Source organism: Salmo salar, chromosome ssa16, assembly GCF_905237065.1.
Source record: "Salmo salar chromosome ssa16, Ssal_v3.1, whole genome shotgun sequence".
Classification (NCBI taxonomy): Eukaryota; Metazoa; Chordata; class Actinopteri; order Salmoniformes; family Salmonidae; genus Salmo; species Salmo salar.
The window spans coordinates 74,927,051-74,948,990 of record NC_059457.1 but is presented as its reverse complement, the minus strand read 5'-3'; the positions used below and the strand labels follow the sequence as shown (position 1 = coordinate 74,948,990).

The following is a 21,940-nucleotide window of genomic DNA, read 5'->3' as shown; positions in this document are numbered from 1 at the left end:
AATTCAGAGTTTTGTTTTCCAACACATTTTTCTTTTCGATAATCAGACTGGGCTAACTTATTTCAGTGAGCACGCGAAAATACTCTTCCAAGCAGAGTTGACGATCGTTTGTTGAGTAGCCTTACTATGTCTGACTGCAAATATTTTCGAAAACAAATTGTTTCTATTTCGTGTATATTCCTTTCAGATAGACTTTCAGCCTATAGCTATAGCGTGTACATTAATTGACCTGTAATGAAAAAAATTATGTTTTAATTTAACAACATGCTAGAAATGTACTACATTTCATGTAGCCTAAGTAGTGTGACATCAAAATGTAACATTAAAATACATTATTTCAAATAAATGTATGAACTAAGCGTGAAACTAAGCGTGAAAATGTGTATCATTTACGACTAAACACATGCACCTTCAAAATACAAAATTTTGCTTTTACAATTTTGATCACAGAAAACGAGAAACAAAGTGATGATATTGAAAATGTGTGCTACATGGAACGAGAAGGATGTGGACAACAATGTAAAAATGGAAAAGATTAAGGCAATTCCACCAACAACACTTTCAACTGCTATTTCATTGCATGAAGCAACTTTAAAACGACATTATCAACGAATGGAATATGTTCATCATCATTACAATGCAGTGCAGCCAGTGTTAGTTGGCGTTGACGCGCGAGATAAAATTCCCCACTGTAGGGCCTCGGCCTATCAAACCACGCCAAATTACCCGCCGAATAGTTCCTAACACAGAGTTAAAGAAAAGGCCTGACAGCTCCTGACGACCAGCGGTGGAAAAGGTACTCAATTACATACCTTAATAGAAAATGAGTCAAGTAAAAGTGAAAGTCACCCAGTAAAATACTACTTGAGTAAAAGTATTCGGTGTTAAATATACTTAAGTATCAAAAGTAAATGGAATTGCTCAAATGTACTTAAGTATCAAAAGTAAAAGTACAAGTATAAATAATTTCGACTTCTTTATATTAAGCAAACCAGACGGCACAATCTTCCTTTTTTATTGGATAGCCAGGGGCACACTCCAACATTCAGACATATATACAACCAACGCATTTGTGTTTAGTGAGTCCGCCAGATCAGAGGCAGTAGGGATGACCAGGGATGTTCTCTTGGTAATTATGTGAATTTGACCATTCTTGTCAAAATGTAACGAATACTTTTGGGTGTTAGGGAAAATGTATGGAGTTAAAAGTACATTATTATCTAAAGGAATGTAGTGAAGTAAAAATAAAAGTTTTCCATAAATATAAATAGTAATGTACAAATACCGAAAAAAACGACTTAAGTAGTACTTTCAAGTATTTTTACTTAAGTACTTTAAACCACTGCTGAAGACTATAGTCATCACTTAACCGAACTTCGAAAGGCGACTTATTTTCTCCCCGGGGCGCACGTCTTTGGAAGAGGGCTCGCCGATTATGGTTTTATAGAGATGGGGTGTCGATGGTCGCGCTCTGCCTATATATAAAGTCGATGGAGGATGCGTTGATCTATTGGTTCGTGTGTAGTATCTCTTGTGGCGTCTGAGGTCAAGTGATCTCCCTTTTTTCTTCAAATGCCTTCGCCCCGCCTCTTTCCCAAAACTAGCGCTATGGGGTAGCTTATAAATAGGCTACTACAGTAGTAACAAAAGAATAGAACTTCCTTGAAGCGTGATGACCGGCTGGTTAAACTCACTGGAATATTATGTTTCAATCCGCAGCCTCCTGTGCTCATTGGGAAGAGTCTAAACGGGATCATTGGCTATAGGCTACCGTCTCCAGGTGTCATACGCGCAGGTAAGTAGCACGATGTCTACTCATTTATTCTCACTCAGTCGGTCTGTAACATTTTTTTCGTCATATCGGTGTGTGACAGTTGTTGTGACCGTTATAGTCACTCAGTCGGTCTGTAATTTTTTTTTTTCATCAAGTCGGTGTGTGCAGTTGTTGTTATGATCGCCGTGTGTGTTCCTCAATAAATACATTGCTTGAAATAGCCTACCTTAAAACATTATTACATTTCATAAATGACCGTTATAATGTAGCCTGTACACTTCCTTATTTGTATTTGATTAACAGATACATACTAATGCTAGATGTGGATGGTCGACTGTTTACAATAACAATGACCTCGTGTAACAGACAGTAGACTCAGCCACTGGAGAAAAACAACTTTTGAGGCATCAACAACTAGATCAATTTAGAAACGGGTTACATCATCAACTGTAACCAATAAGAGGCGGGACTTCCGTTTCAGTTGCGGTGGAGTTCTCCACATCAACTGCTGTTTTATCACTGCCAGAGCCTAAGAAAATATGTAATAAGTGATAGAAATAAATAAATTATTAAAAAATATATACATTATATTATATAATGCAACAATGCATGGGCTTGTCAATCTCAACTGTTGATTTCTGTATTATCAATAGTGGTGCTTAGGGTAGACCGAGGCTAAATTAACACTTTTTGCCTTTTACTTATTTCTGAAAAGATTGTTTGAGTTAGATTAATAATATTTTTATACAAACAACACATATGTCTCAGCTACCATTACACACTGTAACTACGTTTCTAGGACATACAGACGTTTACAGTTCAACGAGAGCGGCGGAAGTGAAATGTTACAATTGACCCCGTCAGCAGGATTAAATGTAACACTCTCTTCAATTGTAAAAATAAGTGGTAATTGAAAAATGTTATGATTTGAAACTGATATTTAAATGGAAATACACTAAGTTGACCAAAAATATTTTGATTAAATTTTTTGGGCATGTCATATTGGCCAAAAGCGAATTATCCCAAATTAATATAAGCATTCAAAAGTATGAACTGTACTTAAAAAAAAAAGGTATTCTCTTAGTTGTACTGGGAAACTTGATGTAAAGAAGTGAGATGTTATATCATTATGTGAATGTGTCTAAATACCATATAAAATACCAAATGATAAAATGTGTTTCATTTGACCCACAATTACTCATTTTAATCAAATCTGAGTCTTTTGAAAAAAATACTAGAATCATTATTGTCATCAACTAATCAAAATATCTATTCTTACGGATAAATTATATATGATTAGATACATGGGGAATGTTCCACTGGTCATAAAAAATGGAGGCATCAAGAGTTTAATTTGAATTATGTAGCTGTTACAACTGACCCTGTGCATACTACCACTTGTGCCATAAAGGCCCATACCTCATGGCAGAGGACGCAGCATGCTGTTATTGCTCCATGACCATACTATCCCAACCTCATTGGCTTTTCTTGTCTTGTTTCAGATAGAGGAGAACTCTAGCCATCCTTCATACCCAGCTGATGGGTATGTCTGAATGTGTTAGTGTAGATGTGTCAGGCCTTGCGGTGCTGAAGCAGCACAGAATGGTTTGTGGGTAATACAGGGATACAGGCTGTACTGTGCTGTTGCAGTAACGCCTGGAGAAACATGGAAAAAAGGATTGGAAGAGTGAAAGCAATACGCAAATAGTTCCACCTGCTAAGTAAATGCAGGTGGATGCAGGCTTTTGTGTATGCAGGCTTTTGTTACAACCCAGCTCTAACACACCTGATTCAACTAATTGTGGTTTAAGACCACAATCAATTAAATCAGGTGTGCCGGAGCAAAAGCCTGCATACACCGTGGCCCTCCAGGACCAGTGTTGCCCAACCTGTGCTTACACCCATCCTATCCTCTCAGACCTATGATAAGTGTCTAAGGCAAGGGCTTGAGAGTTCAGACTGGGTACAAGAGGGGATGGCTGTGGTGTTATGTGCATGTCTGTGACAACGTGAGCGAAGCCTGGACTTCCGAGGCTTGTGACCGCCATTCTGTGACTGGCTGCCTTGCTGTAGCAGCACGTAAATATTGGAGTTCACCACTGCTGAAGCCTCCAGTATTGACGGTGCTGTTGAAGCAAAGCATTGCCGTTCGACATCAGTCTATGGGCTACCTGGTTGAATTAAACAAAACTTTTTTAAATGTTTTATTTGTGTTCTTGATCAAATACATTCTAAATTCTATTTCAATTTAGAGAATTGTACTTTTGGAAATATACTTTAGGACACAGGAAATTGATGTCAAAATATACTATATAAATTGAGACTAATGGTGAGGTGAAGCATATTGACGTTATGGCCCTCAACATTATTATCCTTTGTCGCCATCTAATGGTCAATCCAGTCTGACTCTCAGAGAATGGGTCCATCTCAATAGTCTGAAGTCCACTGATATTACAGAACTGGACATGGAAAGGGAACCACTTTAGACTTTTGAGATACACCCTGACACTGAGTTCACTTTTTTTTTCCTTCACCAAGCTGGTTCTGTGTGTCCTCTCTTCTGAGATGTTCTGCCCTGGGGGTTTCACTCAGTACAACGATCTGGGTATTCCTGCTCCTTTCAAACATGTAGCATTCAATCTTCTCCTGTTGGGAAACTGTCTTTGTGTCGATCAGGCGGAACCCATCCTTCAGAAGAGTGTCTACCAGCAGGCCCAGGACATTGGTGCTGTTGAGAAGCTTTCTGTCGTCCGGCTCAATAGTTACAAACCTGTAAGAGTAAAACAATGCAAGTTTGGTCTTTAAAAACTGTGCATAATATAGTGCTTTGAATAAACATACAATAGTTATTACAGATCCAGTGTTTCCCCTAACATTACACAGGCGAGTGTCTATACACTAAGCAGCTACCTGCTCCCCCTGTCCCCCTCCTGCCCCCTGGACTTCTCACTTCCCCCCTGCAGCTCCCCCAATGTACAATCCCTCAGGGACATTCTACCTGCCCCAATGGACATTCACCCTTCCCCCAACTCCCAATGGACATGTATTAGTGTTACAGTTGTAAATATGTGTATATTTTAATTATTATTTGTATTGTTTCATTCACTTCTCTTTTTGACCTGCACTGTTGGAGTTCGGAGCTTAAGAATTTCACTGTACCCTGCAATTACATCTGCAACTCTGTGGATGTGACTAATAAACTCATCATACAGTATGGAGCCCTTGAGGAATTGGCCAATGGGAGACACTGAGATGTGTATAATAGCCTACAGGTGAGTGTAACTTCCCCTCACCTGGCAGAGAAGTCATCCCTGGCTAGTTGGTCAGTCCGACATTGGAACACCATGTTGTGGTGAGAGGGTCTCTGGACTGGTAAAGGATGAGGTGTGCTGGAGTTCTGAGGCAGGTGTGGGAAATTTCCATTCAGATTTGGATGTTCCACGAAAATGGATATCCTTGTCGCCAAAGCCTCCAGAGTTTTGTTATTGGAGCAGAATATTCTGAAGAATACGTGAGTTTCCTGGACAGAGAAGCGCAATTCTAGAACCTCAACTCTGGATCGGTGGATGTTCCGCTCAACCCAAAGTGCCAATGGATACACACCATAGAACTGTGCTTCTTGAGCCAAGCCATTGTAGTCAGAGAATTCTGCTGGCAAGGTGATTTGACCTGTCCTCATATAATCCAGGGTGTATTTAAAGAAAGTCCAATCTCTATCTACAAAAACTTGTCCATTGATAACTTTAAAAGCTGTGTCTTTGCCATCCAGGATCCTAGCTATTCTTGAGTCTTGGTGTCTTCTGAGAGTAGACAGAGTAGTGGTGAATTTTTGACCTCCAATATTGAATGTTATTAAGTCCTGGGCACTCATGTTTAGATGACTGACAGTTTAAATCATTGCAGACAAGAATAGGTCTAAGGAGAGGAGTGGTATTCAGTGAACATATCCTTGCAACACCAACCGTAAACAAAACAAATCTCATGCTAGGTGAGTGCAGTCACATAACTTCAGTTGGAGAGGCTGGTGACAGTACAGAATGTTACCACCAGGAGCTAATATAAGCCACAAATTGAGATTGATCATTGAGCCCCAATGGAGTAAATTGAGTAATAAAACACAGGAGGTTAGAGGCACTTTAATTGGGGAGGACGGGCTCGTGGTAATGGCTGGAGTGGAATAGTATCAAATACATCAAACACATGGTTACCATGTGCTTGATGCCATTCAATTCATTCCTTTCCAGCCATAATTATGAGCTGTCCTCCCCTCAGCAACCTCAGGTGGTACTAAAGTTACTAAATGGAGTACAGTGAGGTTGGCCCCCCAGATGGTTGGTTTGGCTCCTGACAGTAGACCTTGGTCGAAAGTTACATCTACATTCATTCAACATGGGAATAGCATTATCCTTTGTTGCGTTGTTTTTTTGTTTTAGATTTGTCTCTTTTATTCAGACTACCCTGTCCGTTTAGTTCAGTAAATGACAGTGAGTGGCACTTCATCTGCACAGGAGGGGTAATATGTGAGAATATGTTTCTGTAGTTTCCCCAAGATCAATATGATAATGTTTATTTAGTTGTAGGTAATAAATTAAAGCAATGCTTAACAACAAAATGTAGTAGTGATTTGATTGTTTTTTGTTCACATATTAGTGTAGCTACATTTGTGTGGATTAACTGTAATGTCAATTCATTTTTTGTTTAATTTGTGAAGCATTGATCTTCAGTGATTCTTCATAACGAAGTCCTCCTTTTGGGCTCAAATCCAACCTATCTGACAGCAACACCAAGCAATCAGTGTAAAGTAGCCAGCCATAGCATAGTTGATTAGCAAGTCGTTTTGTGATAATGTACAGTATCTTCATTGGAGACTAAAAAACAACTGATATATTGCAGCAATTTAAGGGTATCAACTAGTTACATTGCGCAACAATGTTGCAAGGAAGTCGGTTACACCAGGGGATGCACGCATACTAGCCATTGGTCCTCCTCCCCCAATTGACAGGATTCCGTGGCTCCTCCTTGACGAGATTATCCCATCGCGGTGCATCACGTCTGGCCAGCCACACTTCGGCAAAACAGCAGTACGTGTTCTCTTTTCCCACCGGAGCTTCAAGCACAGGACTAGCTAAACACCCCGAACACAGACGGCCATGGCAGAAAACGCCGACTTGGATAACCACCGAATTAAGAGCTTCAAAAACAAGGGGCGCGATGTCGAGGTGAGAATCTAGCTAGGCTAACGTTAGCTGGCTAGCTAACTAGCCGTTAGCAACGAGTGCTAGCGAACACTCTGGGTTACCTAGCTCTCAATTCGGGTTGGTTGCTGCAGTATTCATTGTCCGTCCTTGTTGAAGTTTTCTTTTTCTATAATGTGTCGCCGATTATGATATATCCTCCACATACACTAACTAACTAAAGTTTATCATGCGGAGCGGGCGCGGCTTTCGCAAGAAGGCCTGCTAGCTAGCCAAGGAAAGTTGCTAATTCTGTGCTTGTTAGCAGCTAGCTAGGTTGTGAGAAACATATTTTTTGGAAATTAACTCTTGGCATCAACTAAACTAAATGAAAGTAATAGTTATAATTGGTAAAAGGCACCAGACAACTATCTTGATGTTGGTCATGGGCATGACATTTGATATTTCGAGTTGGCAAGTCAGTCACTGTAACTTAACTAGATACGCTTACCAGCTAATTATAGCTAGTTGTATGTGTCAAAATGGGCGGATGATGCACATTATCTGTTACAAAACAACTAGCACAACAACTTCCACGGCTGCAACAGTTGAGATTCGGCGTTATTAATCAGTTTCTAATAATATACCCAGCTAACTAACTCATACGTGAATGAACAGCTTGCAATTCAATATCCCAGTGACCGCAGGGTGGGAGTTTAACAAACAGTGAGTTAGAGCAGTTGCACCATAGCACATCTGGATCTAAAACTAATGATGCTACTGTCACCATGCTGATTCAATAAACCTCCCGAGTGGCGCAACGGTCTAAGGCACTGCATCTCAGTGCTAGAGGCGTCACGACAGACCCTGCTTCGAATCCAGGTTGTATCACAACCTGCCGTGTTTGGAGTCTCATAGGGCGGTGTACGATTGGCCCAGCGTCGTCCAGGTTTGGCCAGGGTAGGCAGTCTTTGTAAATAATAATTTGTTCTTAACTGACTTGCCTACTTAAATAAAGGTAAAATTAAAACCCCATACTCGATGATTAGGGCCACACATTTAATTCAAAGGGACATGCAATTTCCCTTGTATCTGTATTGATCACACATCCTTAACATAAATATTCCACTTTTGGGACTACATAACATGTTGACTATCCCATATTCTTATGTATTAGAAACACAGTAATCTCGGACGGGGGGGCATGATGGTATGTGCTATATTGAGCGGAGAGGAAACAGAAGTGTGACATGGTTGTTTTGGGGCCAGGTGCCAGTGTGACTTGCACATGTCTGACGACCCACCAGCCCCGCTGACAAGCTTGCAGCAGCTAAGCCAAGAATACGAGATGGATCACTTGTTGTCAGAGACGAAAGGCCTTGTCCAGATACAGCCCCTATCCTTTAAGCACAGTAACCTATCAGATCTATAGAAGTGCCCCAGGCCAGGGCAACACACACTCACCCTGCTCCTATGGTGCTGAATTCTACTGCATCAGAGAGGAGACACACGCACACACACAGCATCTACAATGAGATTTAGGCAGTGTTTAGACTTCAAGGAATGTTAAAAGCTGTAGGTTACAGAAAATGTATCCCTTTCACAAGTTCTGACCTACGCCACCACAGTGACTGCCGTGTATGACGTTGTTACAATACAATAATAATCCCAACATATAACAGGATACTCCACAATCAACATTGGCTATGCAGAATTAGTAGTATTCAAATGTAAAGAAAGGTTGAAGACCTCTGGTGTGTTGTTCAGGAGCTGAGGCAGTCTTCCCTCTCACAGGAAGTCGCCCTCTTGTCCCAGCATGGAATGAGTGTTCCAGAGAAATGCCTGGAATTCCATAGATTTGATCGATCGTTGTTGAGTTTCAGAGGTCTCTGACTTCCTCCTCCCAGCTGAGCCACTCAGGCATTCTCTATTGGCTGATTCACTATCCTCCCTAAACACAGTTCCCACAAAAGGCAGTGTTGTCAAAACATTGTGTTCCGTCTTCAATAGATGGAGCGTTTCAAACGCATACGGAACCACATCAGAATTTTACTGCGACCTTGAGTTAGGGTGTCAGATCAGGGGCAGGGTTTTGCCAGCAGCAGCGGGTCACACCTTTGAGTTGGTGGAACATAATCATTGCTTGCATGAGGGAGGTTACACAGCATTAGTAATATGAACCAGGATGCCCTGACTGGCAATCAAGTTAACCTTTCTGGGAAGGGTGTTCCGCTGGCCTACAGACAGTGAAATTGCAGGGCACCAAATTCAAACAACAGAAACCTCATCAAAATTCCTCAAACATTACAAGTATTATACACCACTTTAAAGATCAACTTCTTGTTAATCCAATCACAGTGTCCGATTTTAAAAAGGCTTTACGGCTAAAGCACACCATGCGATTATGTTAGGACAGCGCCTAGCCACAAAAAACCATACAGCCATTTTCCAAAGAAGGAGAGGTGTCACAAAAGTCAGAAATAGCGTTAAAAGTAATCACTAACCTTTGATCTTCATCTGGTGGCACTCCCAGGACTCCATGTTAGACAAATGTTTGTTTTGTTAGATAAAGTTCATCTTTATGTCCAAAAACCTCATTTGAAATTGGCGTGTTATGTTCAGAAATGCATTGTCTCAAACAAACATCCGGTGAAAATGCAGAGAGCCACATCAAATTACAGAAATACTCATCATAAACATTGCCGCCTGTTGCCAACATGCAGCAGTACACTTGTATTCTAAAGCCCAGTCTGTAAACAAAATGGAGCCAGTTCCATTTGGCTAACATTGCATGTGGTTTGTTTGAGTGTATGGGCTGTCTTTTAAATGCTCCAGTAGTTAGGCTCATCTTTGACTGTTCTCCTCTCTCTCTTACAGACTATGCGAAGACATCGCAATGAAGTGACAGTGGAGCTGAGAAAGGTGAGCCGAGCATCTCAATTGACTGTTTATAGTTCAGTCGCATCCAATGGACTATCCCATTAGCCTATTTCTGCTCCTCCCCACACTGAAATTAGAAAGGCTAAATCTCCACACTATCCTCTTGAGTTTCACCCTTCACCTCTCCCACCCTACCACACCTCTCTGGTCTCTGTTTGTGTCCCTGCCCACTCTACAGATGCCATTCCAGCGCTGCCGTGTCTGTCATGTACCTCTTATTTTGGTACGCGTGGCACAACAGACACACTGTCATTTTAATTGATACATGCAGGCCCTTTTTCCAGCAGTCTCTGTTGCAGTCTCTGTTTATCAAATTGGCTGAGACAGAGCAGCCAGGTCTGCCCCTTATGGGCTGCTCTGTCTGCTGAGTCATTTTGTTTCTAAATAGGTGTGTGTGTGAGGAAAGTAACCCCCCCCTCTTATGCTCAGGTTGTTGTTGAAGAGTCAGGATGCCTTGGCTGTATTTAGGTCATCCCTCTCTCGCTCTCCCACCCTGTCAGAGAGGCCAGACTGGTCTTACCCCTCAGCCTTGGGGAGGGTTTCCCTCTCCTGGCCTGCCGAAGTGCAGAGCTCTGGCCTGGCCTGCCGAAGTGCAGAGCTCTGGCCAGGGGCCATTAAGTAGGTGTCTTGGAAGTATGACTCTATAGCAGCTGCTCTGGGTAGAACCATGACCATTCCTCTGGATGTATGACTCTATAGCAGCTGCTCTGGGTAGAACCATGACCATTCCTCTGGATGTATGACTCTATAGCAGCTGCTCTGGGTAGAACCATGACCATTCCTCTGGATGTATGACTCTATAGCAGCTGCTCTGGGTAGAACCATGACCATTCCTCTGGATGTATGACTCTATAGCAGCTGCTCTGGGTAGAACCATGACCATTCCTCTGGATGTATGACTCTATAGCAGCTTCTCTGGGTAGAACCATGACCATTCCTCTGGATGTATGACTCTATAGCAGCTGCTCTGGGTAGAACCATGACCATTCCTCTGGATGTATGACTCTATAGCAGCTACTCTGGGTAGAACCATGACCATTCCTCTGGATGTATGACTCTATAGCAGCTGCTCTGGGTAGAACCATGACCATTCCTCTGGATGTATGACTCTATAGCAGCTTCTCTGGGTAGAACCATGACCATTCCTCTGGATGTATGACGCTATAGCAGCTTCTCTGGGTAGAACCATGACCATTCCTCTGGATGTATGACGCTATAGCAGCTGCTCTGGGTAGAACCATGACCATTCCTCTGGATGTATGACTCTATAGCAGCTGCTCTGGGTAGAACCATGACCATTCCTCTGGATGTATGACTCTATAGCAGCTTCTCTGGGTAGAACCATGACCATTCCTCTGGATGTATGACGCTATAGCAGCTTCTCTGGGTAGAACCATGACTATTAGAGGGGATGGTGCCAAACTGAACTTAGATCAGCATCTGGGGGGGGGACTTTATTCCACTGGAATATAACTCTGAGCTAGAGCTGAGATAATACAATGAAAATGATTGACACCGACCATACCGGTCACTTATTGCAGGCATTTAGCTGATATCGTTAATTATGGTAAGACGCCTATATTAGAGAAAAGAGAAATTTGAAATCAAATACATTTGCTAAAATGGGTGATTTGAGCAAATGTACAAGCAGTTTAAAGGATAAGTTAAAACTGTGGTGCACATCAACGTTCCAAACTTATCGTTATTGCATCAATTCAGACAATTTATCACGGTATGGATTTTTGTCCATATCGCCCAGCTCTACTCAGAGCCCTTGGTTTTTGCACTAAAGCCCCAACGTGTCCTCTGAATGCGGCTTGCAGAAGTGTTTCAGGAAGTCTGAGCTGACCAGCAGTTTTGTAGAAACATATACAGTTGGCCTGTGATTTGATGACAACTTCTGTCTTTTTCTGCTAAAAAGCCATGTCCTACCCTTACAGAAGAGCACACCACTAATGTAGGATGAGTGACACAGCAGTTCTCTCACATAGCAGTATGTGTGCTGCAGAAGGGAACCGAGATGGATGCATTCCTCCCTCGTGCTATCTGCCACTAACGTCACTGGGAGGTTATGGGAGCAGTCTTAGCCTGTTGGAGTCAAGCAGGGAATCTATTCCCTCACTGTGTGGGTGAATGTTTCCAATAGCATTCCCTCCTATATTCCTTCTAGGATTCAACACTTAAAAATATATATCTATATTTTTTCCCCCAGAACAAACGAGATGAGCACCTTCTGAAGAAGAGGAACGTTCCACAGGAGGAGAGCCTGGAAGACTCAGACATAGACTCTGACTTCAAAGGGGTGAGTCAGTCCTCATTCTCTCTCACACTACGACTTCAAGTTCGGGAATGACAGGAATATCTTAGCTCTAACCTTGCAACATGTAAATGCGTAGCTACAGCAAATCTCACAACTCTTGTTTTTTGTTTTGCAGCAAAATGTAACACTGGAAGCCATCTTACAGGTAAGCCTGCATTCTGTCAGTGTGGTTGAGATCCATCCCGTACATACATCTTGAGCTGTTGGAGCTAACCTCGTGTTCTCGCTCTCCTTCCTGTCAGAATGCTGTCAGTGACAATGGACTCATCCAGCTCAGTGCCGTGCAGGCAGCCAGAAAACTCCTGTCCAGTGACAGAAACCCCCCCATCGACGACTTGATTAAGTCCGGCATCCTGCCCATCCTGGTCAAATGCCTGGAGAGGGACGACAAGTAAGTCTGCTTTATGAGGGGGAGGAAGAGACTGTATGGGGCACCTTTGCCCTGGAAGAGTAATTGAAAGATGAGGGCGGTAAATTGCCCCTGTGGTAATTCTGTGTGATGCCTCCGTTCAAAAGTCAGAAGTGCGAAAGGAGAGAAGGCTGAAAACTGGAGCGTGAATGAGTGGGTAGACTAGCCCTGTATGTGTCAGACTGCTCTCTCACCATTCTCTCTCTCCATTGTCTCTCTCTACATTCTCTGTCATGCTCTGGGGCTACTGGTGTGCCCTCCCTCTCCTCCGCATGGCTGGGCTGATGTGAACACTGTAGCAGGCTGCAGACACACACAGACGGATAGGAGAGAAAGTGTGTGTTCCGCTTTGCTGCACTAGCGCTGCCCCACAGCTGTTAGCGCTGTCTCTTCAGTGGTGGGGATGGGGAGCGATTAGAGGGGAGTCCCCTGGACAGGGACTGGTGGATGGGGGGGGTGTGTGTGTGTGTGTGTGTGTGTCAGGCTTGGACAGGCGCAGGGCTGCAGGAGATGTGGGGGGATTTATGTGTTGTGTAGACAGGGAAGGTTGGGTGATGGAGCATGAGGCGATGCCAGATATATATATGTATGCATACACACACACACACACCTACCGTTCAGAAGTTTGGGGTCATTTAGAAATGTCCTTGTTTTGAAATAAAGCACATTTTTGTCCCTTAAAACAACATCAAATTGATCAGAAATACTGTGTAGACATTGTTAATATCGTAAATGACTAATGTAGCTGGAAATGGCAGATGTTTTATGGAATATCTACATAGGTGTACAGAGGCCCATTATCAGCAACCATCACTCCTGTGTTCCAATGGCACGTTGTGTTAGCGCAAACTCCCTCTAACCAGAATATATATATTTATATGAATGAATGAATTAGACAGAGGTGGGGGTTAGTGGTGATGCAGGTTGATATGGATTGTTGATCAGTAGCCATGTGCTGTTGATGGGCTTATTGGTTGTGTTGTCTGGGGACAGCTTCTGTTTGTCTCTTCATATAGCTAGCCTCATTTACTCTCATCTTCCTCAGTCCCTCTCTCCAGTTTGAGGCTGCCTGGGCGTTGACCAACATAGCATCAGGGACGTCACAACAGACTCAAGCTGTGGTCAAATCTAGTAAGTAGTTTCTAGTTCTTCTGTGGCCCAGTTTCAAACTGAACCATCAGGCATACATGATGGACCTGTCCATATGAGCCAATCTATCCATCTGGTTCCTGGTATAGAAACGCATGCTCTCAACTGTCTTCACCGTCTCTTGTCTGCCATATCCTCACTCTACCTCTGTCTAACTAATGTCTCTGTCTCTCTCTGTTGTCTGCAACGTTGTCTAACATATGGGTCTGCCTTTCTCTCTACATGTCCAGATGCTGTGCCTCTATTCCTGCGGCTGCTACAATCTCCTCACCAGAACGTATGTGAACAGGCTGTGTGGGCGCTAGGCAACATCATCGGTGAGTGATGGCTCACACACATGCACACACACACACACACACACACACACACACACACACACTGGCCGATGCCAGGCAATGACATACCTGTGTTCTTCCCGCGCAGGCGATGGGCCGCAGTGCAGGGATTACGTAATCTCCCTGGGCGTGGTCAAGCCCCTGCTGTCCTTCATTAACCCCTCCATCCCCATCACCTTCCTCCGCAACGTCACCTGGGTCATCGTCAACCTCTGCCGCAACAAGGACCCCCCACCCCCCATGGAGACAGTACAGGAGGTAAGACAGACAGAGGTGTGTGAGACCCCCCCACCCCCCATGGAGACAGTACAGGAGGTAGGACAGACAGACAGACAGAGGTGTGTGAGACCCACCCCCCCCCATGGAGACAGTACAGGAGGTAAGACGGACAGACGGACAGACAGACAGGTGTGTGAGACCCAGCACAGTCATTCAATCTAACTGAATTTTGTTGATATCCAATTACGATTTTGTCTCATCGCTGCAACGGGCTCGGGAGAGGCGAAGGTCAAGTTATACGTCCTCCGAAACATGACCCGCAAAACCGCGCTTCTTAACACCTGCCCGCTTAACCCGGAAGCCAGCTGCACCAATGTGTTGGAGGAAACACCGTCCAACTGACGACTGAAGTCAGCCTGCAGGCGCCCAGCCCGCAACGAGTCGCTTTAGAGCGATGATCCAAGTAAAGCCCCCCCGGCTAAACCCTCCCCTAACCCAGACGACACTGGGCCAATTGTGCGCCGCCCTATGGGACTCCTGGTCACGGCCGGTTGTGACACAGCCTGGATTCAAACCTGGGTCTGTAGTGCTGCCTCAAGCACTGCGATGCAGTGCCTTAGACTGCTGCGCCACTCGGGAGGCCAATCTGACTGAATGATGATCTTCACATAGACGTTTGTTGTCAATATTAGCTGAACCCTTTGCCAAACAGCTCTGGCTGTGTTCCATGTGTTTGGCTCTGAGGACAATCAGACGATGGGGGGTTTGATTAGGGAAAGTGGTCTGGGACTTTGGGTGCTGCCTAGCATTCTGCTTCCCTGTTCCCAACCATCCTCTAGCCTGGTCCTGGAGGTCTGCAGTGTCTGCCTGCTGAAACAGACAACACCCTGGGTCCTGTCTGTTGATCTGCTCAATAGTGTCGCCTCATTGTTACGCCTCCACTCATTTTGCCTGACTCTCTCTCTCTCTCCTCCTCTTCCAGATTCTACCTGCTCTCTGTGTATTGATATACCACACTGATATAAATGTAAGTATCACCCTACTATCACAACAGCTAAGCTAGTTGCTTTGCCATTTCCTATGGAAATTCCCTGGTTCTAACACCATCCTCTCTCTCGGTGGTCAGATCCTAGTGGATACAGTGTGGGCCTTGTCCTATCTCACAGACGGAGGCAACGAACAGATCCAGATGGTCATCGACTCGGGGGTCGTCCCCTTCCTCGTCCCCCTGCTCAGCCACCAAGAGGTCAAAGTTCAGGTATGTCTGCATCCTTTCCCCTGATTGGAAGTAGGATTAGGGCTGTTACGGTGACCGTATTACCGCCACATCAATGGTCATGAGTCATGTCCGCAGTCAAATGCCACGTGACCGTTTAGTCAGGGTAACTAGGCTTCTCCAAGCTCTGCTGCTGGTCATTAGTAGCCTACCAAACTTGCTAACTGCCTGGTACTCAGCACTCTATTGTCCCTCTAATCACTCTGAAATCAATGCAAATGTATTGAAAATCGAATCAAACACTTCCTGAGAGCTCCTGTTGCGCAACATTTTAATAGGCTATGCAATTGCGTGAGAAAACAGTGATGGATTCTATTAAAAAGAGGAGGATCCCATCAGCTTTCTATTAGCTAGGCCTACTATATTTCTCATCTTTCCTAATATTAAGCACATTGCTTCTCTTTACAACAGGAGTATAGCCCACCTGGCTGGCATGAAAATAAACCACGGGAAAAGCAATGTGCTCCATTCGCTATATAATTGCATAGATTGCATAATATTTTCCCCCCTACACCTGTTCCGAGACAGCATTAAATCAAGAATAGTCTAATGGGTGACAGTATTAGCCTCTCATTTGTGAGTGATGTATTATCATTTGTGAATGGTGCCCAGCGTGTGCATTAAGACAAACAGGGCGTGCCTTTTTTTGCCCGACTTTTTCCAATCACCTCATGTAGCCTAGCCCAAGGTTTGTATCACAAATAACTTCTTAAAATGAAGCACATTAATCCGCTTTATAACCGGTGTAGTGGCCAACTGGCATACATAGGTGGCGCTTGAGTTTCAAGTTTGAAGAATTACATTTTCACCATAGAAATGCACCTTTTTAATATTAAAGCATTACATGCAGAATCGCATTTACGTTCACTTTGAGAACAGTTTTCCTGCTAATTGATTGCATTTTGGAACATTCATGCTTATAGCCTATTGCCGTGTGCGCATTGCTGTGCTTACGTGACGAAATGGCCTAATAGTTTATCAACATTTTAAGCTTAATGCTCTGATCTGTTGCATCAGCCTCATTGCTTTTAAAGGTTTTTTTGATGCGAGTGGTTGTATTCATTTGGGCTTTATCGCGTTCCACAACGGCCCCAGAGATGTTTAGAATAATTATTTATTTCACAGAAGGACAAGCTGACCAACAGAATAGGGACATTTTTGTACTATGGGGGATAGTAGATTGACATAGGCTAGTGCCTTTGCTGTTTGTTAGGCTCTACTCATCTTGTTGGCTGACGAAAAGTAGGCTAAATGTGGACAGTTCTAACATAAGAGCGACGCGCGCAGTTGTGTCACGATATGTCTGTCTTCACTTGTAGCCTACTTCTTAGCTGAGATGCCTGTGAGAAGGACCTGATCACGTGACGGGCATTGGCTAATTAATGAGAATTGAAATATGAGAGAACCATGTGAGAGGTGCTTTGGAGCACGGCAGCCGAGAGAATGGAATTATAATTATTATATTCAGCCCCAAGGGCACAACGACCACTTTGGCGGCAAAAGGCATAGTTTTTTTTTAGGAGATTAAGGCCACACAAGGGGATGCCGCTGGGAAATTCGAGGCCTGTTGAGAATATTATCAAGTACTTGTCAAATTGTGAATGAGAGACTGATGAAGTGTGCAGCCTGCACCAGAAACAGCTTATGCCATTCATGCGACTTTTTTCAAATCATCATTAGTCGCATCATGCAGCCTTAGAATGTATTCAAAATGAAAACATATCTCCCAACGTTGGTGTATCAACTAAAGTTGCATAAATAACTCAAACATATAGGAGTACCTGTTTTTAACTGCTCAACACAGAATAGCCGCATTTGCAAACTTCTTAAATTGTTTGGAGAAAATATCCTTTATTTAATTTAGCTATGTTCAATTGTATTCTTCATACTATAAAATAATGCCATGGAATTCTAAGTAAATCTTGTCTGCTAAACTCGTGTAGCCCACAGCCATATGGCATAGCCAAGTCAGGACCTATCATAAGGACAACTCAGAGTATGCTATTCTGTTCTTCTGAAATAGACTACATTTTCTTTAGAGCTGTCTAAAATAAATAGTGGATTTATTGTGAAGGTGTAAGCTATATTACATGGATTTATTAGATGTTCCAAAGGTCTGCATCAGGGGCTTGTAGGCTATGCGTGGAAGCCAGGAGATGCTAAACGTGTTTATGTTAAGTAACGGTCAATTACCGTGTGAATGACATTCACCGGCTGACTAAATTTCATGACCGCCACAGCCTAAGTTGGATGAAGTCGCCCCTACTCTGATCTAAGGTCAGTTTCCAGTTTTCCCTCTAAAGGTTGAGGTTAGGCTTGTGGGAAGGGTGATATACCTGGAACTTACTGTACGGAATGTGACTTCCTGTGACGTCATTAACCACCTGTGATGTCATATCCTGTAGACTGCAGCTCTGAGGGCAGTGGGGAACATTGTGACGGGGACAGACGAGCAGACGCAGGTGGTGCTCAACTGTGACGTCCTCTCGCACTTCCCCAACCTGCTCACACACCCCAAGGAGAAGATCAACAAGGTAACAGGCACACGTTTAGATGCTATTGGTGGCATATGTTTGTTTTGCTGTAACTAAGTCCTGTAGCGTTGAAATGGGATGGACCCCCAGTGTCGTTTATTTCCAACAGTATCTATACCTCTGTGTAACGGTCTCAGTCGTACTCATGTGGTCCATGGTGTGCGTGTCTGTGGGTTTCTCTCAGCTGAATGGCTTCCTGTGTGTGTGTGTATCCCTCCCGCCCACTAGGAGGCGGTGTGGTTCCTGTCCAACATCACAGCAGGCAACCAGCAGCAGGTGCAGGCCGTCATCGACGCTGGCCTGCTGCCCATGATCATCCACCAGCTGGCTAAGGTCAGTCACTGAGCCCTTATGTGCCCTACGAAGTATTATGTAGCCCATATGTTCTTGTGGAGATCTGTAAGGAACACTACCCTAACCACTGACAACCTCTGTGTTTGTCTGCAGGGAGACTTTGGCACACAGAAGGAGGCAGCCTGGGCCATCAGCAACTTGACAATAAGTGGAAGAAAAGATCAGGTATGTTCCACCAGGGCTGTTTCCATCAACACCCAATCCATAAGGCGTTGCGTTTTGTATGGTCCTGATTGGCTGGTTAAGTTTACCCGTCTGTAGGCAAAGCAAGGCCCTGATAGGCTGATCTGCTATGTTCTACCCGACCCTATAGGTGGAGTACCTGGTGCAGCAGAATGTGGTTCCTCCGTTCTGCAGCCTGCTGTCTGTGAAGGACTCCCAGGTGGTCCAGGTGGTCCTAGACGGCCTCAAGAACGTCCTCATCATGGCCGGGGACGAGGCCAGCACCATCGCTGAGATCATAGAGGAGTGTGGAGGTCAGTGTGTGTGTTAGAGGGGGGAGTGCTTGTGTGTCAGTTCACCATGTTGCCATTGTATGACAGTGTAGTGTTGCTACTGTGAAGAACACATTCTAGATTGATTCACTGTGATGGACTTTCATGCTAATTTCTCTCTGCCCATCAGGTCTAGAGAAGATCGAGAACCTTCAGCAGCATGAAAACGAGGACATCTACAAACTAGCCTTCGAGATCATCGACCAGTACTTCTCAGGAGACGATGTGAGTACCTCTGCTCTGACAGAAGCCCTACCGTTTGCACACCGTTAGAACCCAGCGCTGTCCTGACAGTGCTGTGCTGGGTGTAGGATGTGTGCTACAGAAACGTAGGGCCTTTTTCCTCCACTTCCTCTGTCAATGGGGTAAGATGGAGGAATCGGCTAGAGGCCTTGCTACATAATTCGATATAAAATCAAATAAAAAATTGACCTGTTTTCTGTAGTGACAATGAATCTAGTCTCCACTCTGTGTGTTTGTTCATCTATGGCACCACCCTGATCCATTTATTTTCCTTCTCTCTTTTTAGATTGACGAGGATCCCAGCTTGATCCCCGAAGCCACTCAGGGCGGAACCTTCAACTTTGACCCCGCCACCAACCTGCAAGCAAAGGAGTTCAAGTTTTAAAGGCAAACGTCCACCTAGTAGGTCTAACTCTCTAGCTGCTCTGAACCCTCCAGTCACCTCCTTCCCAACATCAATCACTGACTCACTAACAACAGCTCAAGCACTGAAGGAAGGATCATTGTTATCCATCTCTTTTCAAGCATCTCACAGCGATGCTTATAAATGTTCCAGAAAGAGAAAACGCCTCGTCCGTCATTCCTGCAGTTCCCAAAAAGTTGCTATTATCCTCTTACTCAGACACGTTCACACATACACATACACACTGAAGAGACTGAAGACATCTGTGTGCATGGACCAATGATCTTGTCCTACCAATCATCATATCAGCAAAGAAGAGGAATGGTCTCATTTAAAGGCGTGCTCTTCTCTGGAGTCTGGTCTCATGGTCTGGGATCAGAGCACGTTGGACACAGCGACTGAAGACACTCAACCTCTGAGTTAATTGACTTTTGAGGAGTACGGACAGCATCTGGGCCGTCCTTTGTTAAACATTCTAATTGATGACCTCATCAAAGGGCTGTTAATTATTCAGTCCTCATTGAACTACAGTTTTTTTGGAACAGAACACTGAGAATGAATGCTCTCAAAACCCTTCTCAGAGGGTACAGAAGTGAGCAGTCGACATATACCCAAGTGGACTGAACAGAATTCAACAACCACCCACCACTATAATATTTTTCATTTTAGTTGTGAAATCATCATGAAAAACAATGGATTTAAAGTACAAAAAAATATATTTAAAATTATGCAACAGGGAAATTCTGAAATGAATAACAAGGAAGACTGTAGCATTGATCTATGGATGGCTTGCTGGTGGAAGGGTTTTTGGGTTGAGAGGAGGGGGAAGGGGAATGGAGTTGAGCTGGAACCAAACGCACCTCTCCTCAGAACCTCTAAACTGGGTTTTGGATCAGTCCCTCTTACCAGGTTCTATCCTCTGAACGAGAAACCCCTCAACAACAAATAAGCCTTAAAAACCAGGCTTCAACTGGGCTTTTCCAAAAGACACATCTCCTCTTGCAGGGGAGACATATCGTCGGACGTTGAATTTAATGACTCAAGAATGAGGAAGTATTTTGGAAAGATATATCGGTAGAGGGACAGAGAAAGACAATGTAACACTGATTTCATCTGTGTAGATTCCACATCTGCAGTTTCTATTCAGTCTTATGCACACTTCAGAGTCACCCCTCCCTCTGCTTACTGTGTGTGGAAAGGAATGTTTGCTTCAATAAGTCAAAGCTATGGTTGCATTGCAATGGCCCATTGACCATACAGTTGTTCCATATTTTTCTCTTGTTCTATATGCTACATCTAATTATACAATTTAAAGAGTATTTCCCCAACTGTCTGAAGTTTGGTCTGTACAAAGCAGCTGCATTTTGCCAGTCATCCATTGATCGGTTCACTTTGCGAGACTGTAATGTTTTTACTGTTAAAAGATTAACAGGGAGGTTTGTTTTTAAACGTGTAACGTGATCGATGACTTGATTGAAAATTCTCTTGTGAACTGGACTTTTGTCTTGATTTCCCTCAAGCATTTATTTGTGAAGGGACCGGAAAAAACTAAAATTACATTTGGACTAATGTAGTTATGTTTTGGCTGCTAACTACTGAGAAGGAATGGGGATTATTTCAGGGGAGCGGCCCACGCCTTTTTGGACTAGCCATTCACAACTGATGAACAAAGTCTAGCTGGTGTACGGTCATTGATCTAGATTCTAGAGACATAGAATGAGAGCCACTTTAAAGAATGGAATTTTTGTCTTGTGTCAGAAACTGATACAAGCTTATGCTTTTGGGCAAGATTTTTACTTGCTAACGAAACATGTACTAAAGAAGAAAAAGCAACAGATAGCATTTTGGCCTCTGTCTTACTTTTTATACATTTTAGAATCCATATCTCTTTAAGGTGGCTCACAATGTTTCTTTCAACTCTTGTGCATATTAAAGAAAATGAGTTGAAATCCATTTTGCCTTTTTGTTTTTGAATTTTGGTAACTTTTGTTTATTTCACTAGGTAAACTGAGAACCATGGCAAATGCACACTGTTTATTTGGATCTCCATTTTGTTTTTGCAGAAGCAGCAGCTACTCTTCCTGGGGTCTACAAAACTGATAGGCAAGGACAGTCGCACAAATGTAAAATACCAGTGGTGGAAGAAGTACCCAATTGTCATACTTGAGTAAAAGTAAAGATACCTTAATAGAAAATGACAAGTGAAGTGAGTCACCCAGTAAAATAATACTTAAGTACATATAAAACCCATACTTTTAGACTTTTACTCAAGTATAAATCATTTCAAATTCCTTATATTAAGCAAACCACCATTTT

At 43.5% G+C, this 21,940-nt stretch overlaps 2 protein-coding genes across 3 annotated transcripts; one reads left to right on the top strand and one right to left on the bottom strand.

The window, feature by feature from the left end:
• Window positions 1-3,619: 3,619 nt before the first annotated feature.
• LOC106575552 (putative potassium channel regulatory protein) lies at window positions 3,620-6,585 on the bottom strand. The gene is made up of 2 exons (XM_014152129.2): window positions 5,068-6,585; window positions 3,620-4,544 (listed from the first exon to the last, which is right to left on the bottom strand). Exons 1-2 carry the CDS (start codon window positions 5,643-5,645, stop codon window positions 4,289-4,291), a joined length of 834 nt encoding a protein of 277 aa, XP_014007604.1. The 5' UTR covers window positions 5,646-6,585; the 3' UTR covers window positions 3,620-4,288.
• A 182-nt stretch (window positions 6,586-6,767) lies between these two features.
• LOC106575551 (importin subunit alpha-4) lies at window positions 6,768-21,577 on the top strand. Of its 2 annotated transcripts, none has more exons than XM_014152127.2 (16): window positions 6,768-6,993; window positions 9,826-9,870; window positions 12,101-12,190; window positions 12,324-12,353; window positions 12,451-12,599; window positions 13,663-13,748; window positions 13,997-14,083; window positions 14,190-14,359; window positions 15,303-15,347; window positions 15,447-15,578; window positions 18,002-18,130; window positions 18,359-18,463; window positions 18,578-18,649; window positions 18,798-18,960; window positions 19,109-19,203; window positions 19,508-21,577. In XM_014152127.2, the coding sequence occupies exons 1-16, from the start codon at window positions 6,925-6,927 to the stop codon at window positions 19,604-19,606; spliced, it is 1,566 nt and encodes a 521-aa protein (XP_014007602.2). In that variant the 5' UTR covers window positions 6,768-6,924; the 3' UTR covers window positions 19,607-21,577. The 2 variants fall into 2 exon arrangements, with proteins under 2 accessions (XP_014007602.2, XP_014007601.2); XM_014152126.2 differs by having other exon boundaries at window positions 13,991-14,083.
• The last annotated feature ends 363 nt before the right edge of the window (window positions 21,578-21,940 follow it).